Below are 15,183 nucleotides of genomic sequence, written 5' to 3' on the forward strand. Positions count from 1 at the left end.
ATATTTAAAAAATCGATATAAAATAATTTATGAGTAAATTACACATTACCACCATCCTCATTAAAATGGCGACTCATTGCGTTATACCCATTTCATGATTTTAAAAATATTTTGAATGTAAATTCCAACCCCCCCCCCCTTCCCTATTTAAAATTTTATAGGAAGCAGAACCTATTTTGAAATTTTCAGGAAGCGGTTCTAACAAAAACGCAAATAATTTATATATTTTGTTTCAAAATATTGTGCGATTTATATTTAGAAGGTTCATTTATTGCTTTAACATAGGGTGGATTCAGGACATTTAACCTTCATAGCATCAAATATATATATACTACTAGATTGTATAATTCATTAATTAAAAGCAGAGACGTGAATCCTAACCCGCTTAACCCTCTTTTTAAAAGTTGAGGGTTTAAGGTCTCCAAAAAAATTTATAATAAATAAAAGAATTTTTCGTGAAATTATTTTCCTTTTTCTTTGCTTTCTATAAAATGTCATCCATTTTTGTAGGTTAAATTTTATTTATCCTAATATAATAGGAATAAGTCCTAATTTTTTAAGCCTTACCCGGCCCGAAATTTTTTGTAAAATTTGTTCCACCCGACCTCATTCCGAACGAAAATTTTTTATTTGCCCCGAGAAGCCCGACCCAAAATAAATATTTTATCCGATCAACCCAGCCCCAATCTATTTAAATATTATTGTAAAAAAAAATATTTGTGCCTTGTTTCTTGCAAGAATATTAAGATATATTAATTTGTTTCACAAAATTTGATACCTTTTTTAAAAATTTAAGGACGGCTCGAATTTTTTTATTAAATCTGACCCAGCCCGAACCGAATAATAGGCCCGGCCCAAGCGCCGTTCTGATCGGACCATGATTTGCAGGAAAATCTAATATATTATGTAAATATAAAGTTAATGCATTTTTAATTTTGTTTGATAAATACTTAATAAAAACGATTTTTATTTTTTTGCCAGTAAAATCCTTATATGGAGTAGAATAATAAAATAAAAATGATGTAATTTTTTAAATATTGATTGAGACAATATTTCTTTTTTCTCACAAAACCCAAACCTTTTTTAAATTTATTTCTAAGTCCGGCTTTTCTTTGTAGAAGGATTCAAATCCCTGATTGATCATTTACGTTTTGATCGCACAGGGCCTCATTATCTAGTTTTCCACGCTTTTCATTCATTTTACCATTCCTTTTCTTTCTCCTGTACCAGATTTAGGATCAATCTTCATATAGCATATAATAAATCTGTGATCTGAATTATACTCTCCCTTGTGAAGTACTTTTATATTGTTTGTCTAACTGATCGTCGTCCTAGAGCAAATGAAGTAATCAATTTGTGACCATATGTTATACGATTGGCTATAACATGTAAATACCTCCAAGGTCAATGTTCGAAGAAAGTATTCGCAACACCAAGGTCAAGATCTCGACATAATTCCAGGAGTTGTTTGCCACCCTAAATTTATATCAAGTGCTCAACCTAGGGAGTTATGGTTCTTCATTCCTGATCGCCCCACTTTAGCATTGAAACCAAAAGTAGATTCTCATGCTTGGAAACTTGTTTACATACTATAATAGATAAGTGCCAGCCTTTCAAGGTAGTTAGCTGGCATATATACATTCACAATATTTAGAATTACACCTCGTTTCTAGCTTAATACTACATTTTCTGCTGTTTAGAGCTTCGAACTTCAAAAGTATCTGGCGATTATTTTTTATAATTATACATTCACTACATCAGTTTTTTCCTGTCTCTCCCGAGTTAAATAATATCCCTTACAGAAAATTTTATAAGAAATGGTTGAATTTATACTAAGTCTATCTCCAGGGCGTCTAAATTGACAATAAAATAATTCTTATTTATAATTACTCATTGAATCACAGATTATATTACAAAAATTTTAGAAGAGATAATAAACTTGTTAAATCATTTTTTTTTAAATTTAACAAAATATTTTTTATATATAAATTTCATATTCCAACATGAATAATAAATATCAAAAAAATATATAATTAGTAGGATTACGAAAAAAAGAATCATAATAACAAAAGGACATGAGGCATAGATCATAAAATAATTTAAAATAAAAAAAGCGAAAGCAGCAAAAATTATTCAAAACCTTCATCTAATCATCAGGAGAAATCGAATTAATAAAACAAACATAATTAGCCTTAAGAATGGCTATTGCGATCCTCAAAAATATTATAAAGAATTGAACAAATTTTATCTAATACAAAATATTATCTATTCGTTATATTATTTCTAAGAATTTATTTTCTTTTATTATATATATTTTATGCTCAACAATATCGTACTGCGCACTTAATATTAAAACTTATCTAGTCTTAACATTATTTCTAAGATTTATTTTCTTTTAATATTTTTACTCAAAAATATCCTACTTCGCTCTATCATTAAATTAAAATTGTATGATTTATTATCTAGCATAAAAAATTTTTATCTAGTCATTTTATTTCTAAGAATTCATTTCGTTTTATTATTGTTTTTATGTACTACACTAATATTAACTAGTTATTCTACGAATTTTAAATTTACAATAACACTAGCACAAAATGTAACTATAGTATTTAAATTGTTGATTCAAATTCCTTCTTTAAATAATGACTTCTAATTTCCATCTTCCTTTTTAGGCTATAATATATATTAGTCAAAATAAACAAAAGGTAATAAATAAAATATTCAAAATGACACAATTAAATGAAATGATAAAATAAAATTATGATAATATATAGATACATAAAGCAATAATTTCATATAAAATGGAGTCATAATTAGGAAATATGGATAGTTTGGTAAGTACTTAAACCTTATCAAAGGTAGTTACTTAAAATTAAAACTTACTCACATATGAGATATGAATAATTTTATAATATTAATAAGGTATATTATCTTAGGTACAGGTATGTTATCGTACTAATAAGCTATAAACGGTAATATCAGCACTTATTGGAGAATTAAATTAAACATTAATAAATGAGGTAATGGTTAAAGTAGGTAAATATAAGTACTCTATCGCTGGCTATCATCCTTTTTTTGATCGACGCATAGAAATCAGCCCTGAATTTTCTTATTAGAGCTAAGGGGTTACCGAGTTCAGCCTCCATACAAACTGTTTAGGTATTAACGAATTTGGAACTCGGTAGCCTTTTCAGCATTGGAATTGTTAATTTATTCTATTCTCCCAATATATGTGCTGAAATTGCCACTATTTAGGGAATTCCAGCTTTATCAGATCAGGAATTTTTTACGTTCTTTTATTGCCATCATGTTTATTTAAGTATTTGTGATTATTATACATAAGCTTCAAAATATTGATTTTAAGAAAGCATTCTTGAAAACTGTCAATATTATAATTTCATGTTATTTTAAATTCTAACATTTAAAATATATGATATGATGAAATGCAATCTTAAAATTTCAAATAAAATCCCTGCTTCTTATGTACTTTCAAGTTACTTAGAAGCCAATCATCCGTTTTGGACTTCATTTTTTGTGAAATATAGTGATGTAATATAAATTTTTGATAGTATAATTTTTTAAAATTTAGGTTAAAGATGATCAATTTGGAATGTCAAATTTCAATTTACAATTAAAAAACAAAGATAATTACCATATTCTAAGATTAGGTTGTTTCCCATATATAAAATATCATTGTACAAAATCAAACTATCAAAATTTAAGGGTTACAGATTTGTTTTATCGTTTCATAAAAATTCTAAATTTGGGTAATCATATAAAAAAAATTAGTATAGGTTATTTATTTTAAATAAAGGTATTCCTTGTCTAGCTTATGGTATAATCTCATATTTTCTAATAAAGCATGTTGAAGTTATACATATAAATCATATAAAAAAAAGTTCAAACAACTCCTATAAAATAAAATTATATTTTTTATACAAAGAAAACAAGAAATCAATATATTAATATTTGTATTATATATTTATTTTGATACAATTTTTATAAGCAAAAATATTTAATTTTTTATATTTAAGCAATATAATATATATGAATTTTTTTTAAAACTATTTGTTTTCCAAAGAAGTTTTTCCGGTAACTTTATTTGTTTTACCATCTTTTTGTAGATTGTTGAAGTATGCCATACCATGTTTATATGTGGGTCTTTTTACATCTTTAAAATTCTAATATAAGGATTAGTAAATTTTAAAATTAATTACTTGTAGAGTTTGGTTATTTGGCTTATTATAATCATTTTCACCTTGATATTTATTATTTTTCAAACTATTTTCTGATTTATCATATAATTCAGGGATGTAATGTTTATTATTACCACCTATATGATTTACTACATCACCATTATTATAAGCTGTTTCTGATATATGTGTATTCACGGATGACAGATTATATAAAGATTCAAACAGGCCCAAGTTTGGATTATCAAATAAATTTGGATTGGTAAAAAGATTATTATGCTGATTTGGAAATGTTGGGAACATGTTAATATTTAAGTGAGGTGATACTGAAGAAATAGGAAAGGAGTCAACATTATTATAACTATTCATAATATTATTGTTATAAATATCATAATAAAAAGAGCTTGATGGATCATGGTTAATATCTGGAGGCATGGCATTGGGTTGTAATAATTCTTCATTCAAGTTGAAAGTTGTTGTCCCAAAATTTGGAATAGAATTATCCAAAACTCCAGTATTGTTCATATCTTTATTCATTCTTGGGATACTTTGGTTATATAAATATTGAGTGTGAGATTGTGGTAATATATGGTGAAAATTGAAAGGTAAAGAATTCATTTGACTTTGGATATTTGTTTGAGGCAAAGGTGAAAGGAATGGGAATTGATTATGATTAAATTGGTTAGGAATATGTGAATCAATGTGAGGTAAATTGAATCCAGGATTGTGGGAATCTAAATAAAACAAAGCATTGATATTGTATAAGAGATGTTATGTTTAATGACTATTGAGCAAAATATTGATTTAAAAAAAATAATATTATATACATGGCTTCAATTGATTGCCAAAATCAAAGTAATTATGGTGATTATTTAATGTAGAATTAAAGTATAATAGATTTAATAGATCTCCTCCATTATTAGAACAATTATTCATAATAGGATTGGATTTAAGATGCAAATAATTTAAATTTGATTTTGCAGTTGTTGTCAAGTAAGTATTCCTGGTTTCCATAAATTTAGAAGCATTCACACTTTTATTTAAAAAATATGATTTTGAACTTATAGAGTTATGGTAAGTGTTTGAAACAGTATTATTTGAATGAAAATTTTGTGAAGTAAAAACTTTTTGTGATAAATTAGGCTTATTATAAAGTATATTATTTTTGTAACTATTATTATTTCTACTATAATCATTCTTATTATGAGATAAACTATAAGTAATGGAATTGGGTGCATAGTTTGATTCAGAATACTGAATATGTGAACTTTGTTGTTTTTGATGATTATTATCAATAATTGAATTACTATTAGAATTTTTCGATTTTGTAAGGGTTGCTATTAATTTATTTAAATTTAAAAAATATGAAATTATAATATATTAGGGGTAATGAGCAATAAATACTTATAAAAATTGTAATAAAAATCCCTTATATTTAAAAAAAATTATCAAAATAATTGATGAATTATTGCATTTGTAGTTTCAAATATGATAATATGATTATCATTCTCATTATTGTCTAATTCACCATATTTGTTTTCAGGGTTGTTAAATTCATTTGATTCAAATCTGGTCCGGCCTTTATCAAGTGGAAAATCATGGTATCGATTATTTCCCATTCGGTTGTTACCATAAATATGGGTTCCATAATTAGCATCATCTAGATTGTTATATGATATATTACCCTGTCTTTCATGTGATGGATAATGATGGCTATTATTTGCATTATTAAATTTTGAACTATTGGAGTATTTTTGGCTATTATTCGCATCGTTAAATCTTAAATTATTGGGATACTTTGGGCTATTATTTGCATCATCAAATCTTGAATTATTGTGATATTTCTGGCTATCATTGTGATTTATGTCATTGATAAATCGTGAAATAGGGTTTTTCTGTTTGAATGCTAAATCGTTATCATCCCATTTACTTTGATTTATAGGAGAATTAGGATAAGATTTTCGAGGGGTATTCCTAATATTAGAACCAGCTTCATTATTATTTTGCTTCATATCATTTGTATCTTCGGAATATTGCTGTATGCGAGATTTAGTATAGGCTTTGGAAGAAATATTCCTTGATTTTTCATAATTTATATTATAAGAATCAGATCTATTATTATTAGATTTATGTTCCATGTCATAGCGACCATCCCTATAGTAATTGTTCTTATTTGGGCCACTCCGGTGAGAGTAATCTTGCCTATCATAAAAGTCATTATTTATTTCTGGTGGCTTTTTATCATTATGATCTTTTGTTAGGACAACCTTCTCAACGCTTTTATTTAATGAGTTTTCTTTTTCGCCATAACTTCTAAATGAAGGATAGCTTTTGTAGCCAGAATCGTTCATTCTATAATTTCGTTTGGTATTATCATGATTAGTTCTATTATATCTGTCCAAGGGCCCCTTTGAATTAGATCTCCTTTGGTCGTCTCTATCACTATTACGACTTTTAAACCATAATTTGTCAGTATCTTTATCATATGGGTAACTACTTCTGGGTTGGTTACCTAAATTGCTAAAATTGGTACTGGACGTATTTTTAGATGATTCCTTAGGATGATTAATCTTTTCCGTCATTTCAGAATATTTTTTAGAATGTTGTTCTAAATACTCATTTGAATTATTTTCTTTGGATCGGTTATCTAGATTGTTTTTGCGGACAATGGAAGAATTCATAGGTGATTCCTTAGATTGATTTGTTTTTTCCCTCATTTGTGAATATTTTTTAGGAGGTTGTACCAAATCGGGTTTAGTAAATGGCTTATTATTATAAAATCGTTGTTGGTTATTACTCGATGCATCGTTAAAATCATCAGAGGAACGGTTTTTTAACTTCTCTGATTCTTTCATTTTTGTGTAGCTGCTACCGATTTTTTCTTGTTTTGGGTAATTTTTATCGTGTTGATTGGATATATCCATCAATGGTTTGATGGCTCTTTTATTAGAAGGTGAAGAATGTCTTACTTGATAACGCGATTTTTTTAAGAAATCATCTCGATTATTATGTGACACTTTAAAATGACTTTTTCTATCTTTTGATATATCATGATTTGGGCGTGTCATATCTCGAGGTAATCTAGAGCTTATTGATTTTTTTAAAAAATTAATTGAGTATTATAAATCAATATAATAGCAATTCTTTCTTTAAGAAAACTCAATAAATAATTTAAAAAACGAATTGTTATCAAAGTAATTTAAGTCATAAAACTGATAGATCCTTAAAAAATATCGAATTTTGATAAGAAAAACGAAAAGATTTATTTTCAAAATTATGAGGATATTTAACTAAGAAATTCAGCTAAGTGGGTAGATTAGGAATAGTGTTCCAAAATAGCCTCATTTAATTCACTCTTGAGTTGACTCCAAAAATATTCTAAATCGAGTTCTTAGTTAAAGACTAACGTTTCAGCCTCAAGGTTTTAGCATAGCAACTACTCTTCCTTGAAAGTCTTTATAATGGTTCGGTTTGATTATAGTTACAGTTCAGAAAATAATAATTTCGGTTTGGGTTCGATACCATGATCATAATATTATAAATTTAAAACAAATAAAAATTGATGAACTTTCCAGTAGTATCAATATTAGCAAAAAAGGTGAAATTGGTGCTTGGCCTAATTAAAACTTAACATAAATTCGTTTTTTTAAAATCTCACATCCTGCCTTTTCCCCCTGTTTAGTTTTAAGTAAAATAAAACAATCAAATTCTCAAATTAAACAAGTAAATTTTTTCTTACCTAAAACATCAGATATGCATTCTATATCTTTCCCAAGACAATTTATTATTGTTAAAAAATATTTATTTATATAAAAAGCAAACACAAAATTATATTAAATTTATTTTTTTGATCACTATTCAACAATGCTGGAAATGTTACTTATGTAGGGAAATGGTAAGATCATTCATTACTTTTTGTTTTACTTTTTAACTAACGTTACTTTTTAAAATTATCGACGAACTTAGATAAAAGTTCAAGATTATTAGTCCAAATGAAGGATTATGTTCCCACTAGAGCTAATTTATATCAACCTGTCTAAAATCACAATATCGGTCAGATTTAACTGGTGATCAATAAAAATGGATTAAATTTAATCAAAAACCATTCTTGGGTTAGGCTTACCAAAATTAAATATACTTATTAAATATTTATTAATTTCATTTAAATATATGTGTTTCTTTTTTATGGAAAGTAGCGAGTATAAAGACATTATACTTTTAAGGTAATGTTAAGACCACTGATCATAATTTTTAGTTCAAATATGCCAGCATAAAAAGATTTTTATATAAAGAATTAATATTATATTAAACAAAAAAATTAATAATAATAATAAAATAGTTTTTTTATTATTTGGTTTTGTTTTACACAGGGACTTGTAGTGATCTGAATCGTTAAACCAGAACGAACAGTTATAATTAAGAACCGTAGCCAAACCTCTATGCTAAATCGCCAAAAAGAACGAACTGAACTCTATAATTTTTTTAAACTGGGTTAAAACCGTTTTGTTATATATATATATATATAAATTATAACTCGTGTTCCTAAACGGTTAGATTTTTAAAAATAGCTAATCCAATATTTTAGCTAAAAAATATTATGCAAGCTTCTAGTTTTCGTTAATAGATGTCCAAATCTCTCTGTTATCTATAAGTAAAATCTTCAGGCTTGACTAATACTTTTTGGTTAATATATTGGGTTAGCCGTTTTTAAATATTGAGCTTAGCTGTTTAACAACACTGTACAATATGTGATAACTTGCACTTTACTTTTCTCTTGAGAGTTTCTATTAGACATATATATATAATTAACTTGAATATTATTTTTTTTTAATGATTTCGTTAGAAATGTGCTAATGTAAATTATTATGTTAAATTAAATTAATTCTAATAATTATATTTTTTTTAAATTTTATAGTTAATTTAATATTTTTAAATATTTATTTTACTTAATGTATATTTAATAATTTGCAATTTATAATATAAATGAATAGTATAAAGCCTAGAAAAAACTTCATATTTTTAAAACCTTAACACATATCTTTACCATTTTAAAATTATATATAACAGATTGGGTCCTAGTTTTTCATAAATTTTTTTTTAAAAAATTCTCATGATTTCAGCTTTTAGCACCTTAACAATGTAAAGTATTTATATCAGTGTATCTCTGATATTAAGATCAAAATCTACCCAATTACAAAAATTTGGAAACATTTCAATTGTAAGTATAATTATAAAATTGAAAATTTAAGTAGAACATTAATTGATTAACTTTTTACAATAATTAATTTAATTAAGGAAGGCTTAAAATCTGTAAATAAATCCATTAAATCAAATTTGTGAATTAAAATATTTGAAAAATTACTTTAATATTTTAGATAAAAAATAATTAACATAAATCTCTTTTAAAAAAATTGAGAAGTTGTCATTTTATGACTTTGACTAGTAAATTAAATAAACTTTTCTATTATTCAAAAATTTAAAAATAAATAATTAATCTTATAGTGATTCATATTGGTTTTTGGCAAGTCATCTCCAGGCAACATTTTATGAATATTCATAAATTTATTAGAAGAGCAGATGTTAAAAAAACCCTCATTTTGACCAAAACTTTTTGCTATGAAAATTTTGAGGTTTAAACCTTCTTATTTAAGATAATCACAATATAAGACAAAACTTTAGTAAACCTTGGACTATGACCTTCCCAACTATAACATTTGACAACCAATCAGTGTAAAAAGTGAATCAACACTTAGCTTAAGAAAAAGTCTGTAAACTTATTTTAATTTTAAAGTTATGACTATTTAAATTATCTAATTGTAAATTATATCAAGTTAGATACCTAGTAAAGTGCAAAATAAATAAAGTTAGATATATTAAAAGATTTGTTCTTTTTAATAATATTATAAACACTCATTTGATGTAAAAGGATTTTTTATCAATTTATACTTAAGAGTTTTGCCATTTTTTTCTCTAATATTATAGCCATAAACACATATTATTTCTTCAGCATCTTTAGCACGTTGTTCATATTCATCATATAGATCATGAGTCCATTTATTATCAGTTTTCGTTTTTAAAATTTTATTTTCATTGTTATCACTAGATATTTGTCATATGTATAAATATAATATAATGAATCATATACTTTTCCTTTAAACTTCCTTGAGAGATATTATGTTCAGTAATATTTACTGATATATCAAGTTCATTTCTTGTGTCATGAAAATAAAATGGACCTAGAAAAAGTTATAATAAAAAATAATAATAATTCTACCTTTAGGTGTAGATGGTACATTTCTCTTTTTTAAATTTTCAGGCTTTATTTTATCTTTGCTCATCTCTAAAACCTTTTCATCAGTAATGCTTACATTATCTTGATTTGAATCATTACTTAAATCTCTGGGTATGTTTTGACTTTTAATAGAAAATTCATCGTCAGCTTCAGACATATTAGAATCAGGTTTTTCTATAACATTATCTTTATATGAATTAGTATCTAGACTTTCAATATTTTGAGAAGTGGCAGAATAAGAAATGCTACTTTTGTTATCTAATATAATTGGTATCTCATTTTGTAAATCAGTTAAATCCACATTTTTTAATTTTGTTTTATTTAAATTGTCATCTAACTCAAGATATGTATTAATATTCTCTATATTTTTATCTAAGCAATCAGTAGCTGTTTCAATTTTATTGTCAATTATATTGAATAAAAGGGTATTTGGTATTGAAGGAATATCAGTTTTTAATATAAGGTTTCGAACAAAGGTTTGGGAATTTAGTACTTCTTCAGGTGAATCTCCAAAATTGATATCTTCAATATCGCAGATTTCAACTTTTTGAGAAAGTTTAAACATACTTTCACTAAAATTTTCATTCTCATAATTGGGATTGTTAAAAGAAAAAAAATTATCCGAGAAAAAGCTATCTGCAAATGTTAAAGGTGTATATCTTAAATCGTCAGATAGATTAGAAATGTCATTGTCTTGTATAGCACTATCATGGCTCTCTGTACCGCTCATTTGTAAAATTTTATTTTTCAAATCATCAATAGTTTTCTCCTGTGAATCTAACTATAAACAAAAAAATATATACAAATATTTATTTAAGTTCTGACTTCTAAATCTGCGGCTTTCATATTTTATATCTAATCCAACAATGGTAAAAATCGCTATGAGGCAAATTATAGAAAATATTAATAAAATAATAAATCATGCAAATTGGCAAATGCTATGATAAATATCAAAAATAAATCTTAAAAAATTATGAAAAATATCATGGGTATATGTTAAAAATAGAAACATCTATAATGTAAACAAGGTATTTTTAGAAAAGTGTCATATATAGAATAACAAATATAAAGATATATTTTAATTATATAGTGTAATAAATTGTATTTTTTATTAAAATGTAATAAATATATATATATGAAAAGAACATTTTAATTTATTTAATAAATATAATATAAAAATACCTTTTTTTTAAATATATATATTTTTTTATAGTCCTTTTTAATGTCTTCATAGATTATATATATATTATATATTTATTTTTTTTATATTTAATTTTTAATATATCCATTTTAATATATATTTTTAAATCCTCTGTAAACTATATGAATTATTTTATAATATTTTTTTAAAAAATAATAAAAAAGTCGAATATTTAAAAAAAAAATAAATAAAACGATATATTTTAATCCATGGTAATCTTATAGCTAATAATTAGTCGTTTATAAAAATATCTGCAGGTAGCGATTCCTTAAATGGAAAAAATAATTCCTTATATGAATATTCTAAATATTGGGTTTATAAAAAAAAATTGGCAGACTAATCTACGATTAAATTGATTTATTCGATGGCGAAAGTTTATATAGATATTTTTCTCAATGAGAAGCCAGTTTTCAGTTGAAAAACTTAAGCCCTACTGAATTTCGACGTGGCAATAAGAATATTGAGTTGATGAACAGTTCCTGTTATCCTGGTTCGATTGAAACTTTATCTATTAAGGATAAATAGACGCCAACAACTTTTGCTTCTAGATTTGATTTCGTTAGACTACAGTGAACAACTGAAACCTTAATTAAATTTGCAGATAAAATTAGAACTATTGGTAAGCGTTGTCAATATAATAATATTGACGAGAGTTTTCATGATTAGATTATGGTTGGCATGGAAATGCCTGGATTGGAAAGAGATCTTAGGGCTCTATATCCCGACGGACTTGATAGATACTAATGTATTGACTTTCCCATTTATTCTTGATCTGGCAAACGCTTCTGAGCTAGCAGACAAAAAAATGACAAATAAAAATATGCTGGTTGGCAATAAGTTAAATGATAATAAAAATAATTATCCATTTAAAACGAATATGTTTAATAAGAAAGCCAAGTATAATTATACATTTGATAAAGGGAATAATACAGTGGCGTCAATAAGGTGGGGGGGGGGGGGGCGCAGGGGCTCGAGCCCCCTGAAAAATTTGAATAGCCCCCTGAAGCAAAAAAATTTTTTTTAATGGCTCCCCCTTGAACTAAAAATAAATTTTTTTGATTGCCCACTGAATGATTTCTTTTATAATTCCATTAAGTAATATATAGATATAATTTTATTATTTAGAATTAATAAGACTATTTAAATTTTTATTAAATGAATATTATTTTAATTATTAGATTAGATTAATACATATAAATTATATTTTCACTATGTCAGCTTGCAATCAAATTCTGTATTAAAAATATAATATCAATAACTCACTAAATATTAATTTAGTTTAACAGTTGAAGTTTAATTGACTTTTATTACTTAAATTATTATTTAACCCTAATTAAATAAATATTATCATATATTATTTGACATAGAAGAGAATCAAGATTCTAAACATGCTTTTGAGATTTGAAGTATTAGATGACATGCAATTGTCAGAAAATATTCTACGAAAAGAGTCGAAGCAAGAACTAATATTATAAAAAATACCAATGCACTCAGCAAAGTTGGCGAAACTTTTATCGTCATAAAGACATTGATCATGATATTATAGAATAGAATGAGAGATTGATTATTCCTAATAAATTAGGAAATGCAGTGATAGGAATGATTCATCGATGACATCTTAGGGAAAATGAAATAAAATCAATTTTTAGATTGTACTGTTGTGGCAAAGAAGTGATTTTGATATAGAAAATTTTAACAAAATATGCTCTGGATGCCAGAAAAATAGACCTGGAATTCAAGATGCATCTCTGTATTCTTGACTTACTAGACCAGTGGATTCGCGATATTGGCTAATTTGTGTCGATTCCTACTCCAAATAGTTAGAAGTTGATCTAATGCCCAATACCTTTGCTGATGCTATGATTACACGATTAAAAAATGGTTTGCTAGGCTTGGAATACCAAAGTATATTGTGTCAGACAATAGACCACAATTCATATCTGGGGAATTCCATCGGTATTGTGAATTAAATAACATACGTCATATACGATCGACACCCTATCACCAGAAAACTAATGAATTAGCTGAGGGTACAATACGAGCTTTGAAAGGTCGTTTTCACGCAACTATAGTCAATTTCTGATCCAGAAGTATGATACAGGTTGTGAGCATAGCTCTACAAGGAGATCTCCTGCCAGGATTATTTTTGGAAGGCAATTGAAAACTAGTTTGGAAAGACCAAATGTAGAACATGAAATTGAAAATGCAAACCTTTCCCTTTTCTCTTTCTCTTTTCCTTCCTCTTTTTATTTCCCTGTTTTTACTTCCTTTTTCTTCTCCTTTCCTATTAATTTCCCTTCCCTACTCCCCTTCTTTCTCTTTTCCTTTCTCTCTTACCCCTTTCCTTTCCCTTCTCCTTTCGCTTTTCCTTTTTTTCCATTTACCTTCCTTCTCTTTTTTTTTCTTTTACCCATTTATTTTCCTCTTTCTTTTACTTTTCATTTTCTTTTACCTTCCAATATTTTTATTTTTTAAATAAAATTATATAGCTATTCTCAACGATTCTATCTTTATTGAAGTTTGCTAATCGATCCACCCGAACAATATTCCCTTCTAATGCAGACTATTTCGTAAAACTCCTTAAAAAATGATACATGATCTACTATTTTTATTAATTAAATAAGATTTTATTTCTTTTCTTATGGATCGTACTTTTTTGAAAGCTTGCCAAAAGAATCTAGATATATTTACAGATTCTTTGTGATAAAATGAATCTTAGATACAGATACTACTACCTTTTTCAAAAATATTATTCTATATTTTATTTTGCACACGAAAGGACGATCACTGTATGATATATTTATCAGAGACCTGCAGAGATACCATCTGCACAGCCCGGCCCGAACTAAATAATTTTTTAAGAAAAATTTCGGCCCAGCCCGGGTTTTATATTTTTAGGCCTAGCCCGGATTTTTTAAAAATAAATTTTGCTTTATTTGTAATTACTATAGTTAATAGTGTCGATTTCAAATAATCGGTTTTAATATGGCACGACCCGCCCAGATTCTTAAAGAAAAAATTTTTGTGGCACGGCCAAGGCCCGACCCATGTACCCTCTTAATCTGCAGGTCTCTAATATTTAATATTTAAATAATATTCAATATCTATTCTTAAGAATTCTATCTTATAGTAGATCTAACTCGATTCCTCCTCTTTAACATGAATCACTTTGAGGATACTTTCGATTAATGTAATCTAAAAGGGAAGGAGACAACCATAATTGGATGAATCACTTTGAGGATACTTTCGATTAATGTAATCGAAAAGGAAAGGAGACAACCATAATTGTCGCATTTTTCTAATTTCCTATAATATATTTATGTAGATAGATACCTTTTATAAGCAATAGATATAAATCAATGTATGTTCTTCGAAAGAAAATCGATATAACTCTACAAAAACTTTATTTCTAGGATAAGTAATGAATCGTATTTTGAGAAATCGATATTCAAAAATTAATGTAATCACATCAATTTTCAAATTTTATTTATTAGAAA

At 26.2% G+C, this 15,183-nt stretch overlaps 1 protein-coding gene across 4 annotated transcripts; it reads right to left on the bottom strand.

The window, feature by feature from the left end:
* Positions 1-3,909: 3,909 nt before the first annotated feature.
* Positions 3,910-11,400, bottom strand: LOC135931764 (homeobox protein 2-like). 4 transcript variants are annotated; one of them, XM_065469055.1, is made up of 8 exons: positions 11,311-11,400; positions 10,468-11,266; positions 10,339-10,429; positions 10,140-10,292; positions 5,878-7,280; positions 5,021-5,530; positions 4,218-4,927; positions 3,910-4,181 (listed from the first exon to the last, which is right to left on the bottom strand). In XM_065469055.1, exons 1-8 carry the CDS (start codon positions 11,329-11,331, stop codon positions 4,065-4,067), a joined length of 3,804 nt encoding a protein of 1,267 aa, XP_065325127.1. In that variant the 5' UTR covers positions 11,332-11,400; the 3' UTR covers positions 3,910-4,064. The 4 variants fall into 4 exon arrangements, with proteins under 4 accessions (XP_065325127.1, XP_065325125.1, XP_065325128.1 ...); XM_065469053.1 differs by having other exon boundaries at positions 5,722-7,280; XM_065469054.1 differs by having other exon boundaries at positions 4,060-4,171; positions 5,722-7,280.
* Positions 11,401-15,183: the final 3,783 nt, after the last annotated feature.

The sequence above is a fragment of the Gordionus sp. m RMFG-2023 genome, chromosome 1 (assembly GCF_954871325.1).
Source record: "Gordionus sp. m RMFG-2023 chromosome 1, tfGorSpeb1-WG-v2, whole genome shotgun sequence".
NCBI lineage: Eukaryota > Metazoa > Nematomorpha > Gordioida > Chordodea > Parachordodidae > Gordionus > Gordionus sp. m RMFG-2023.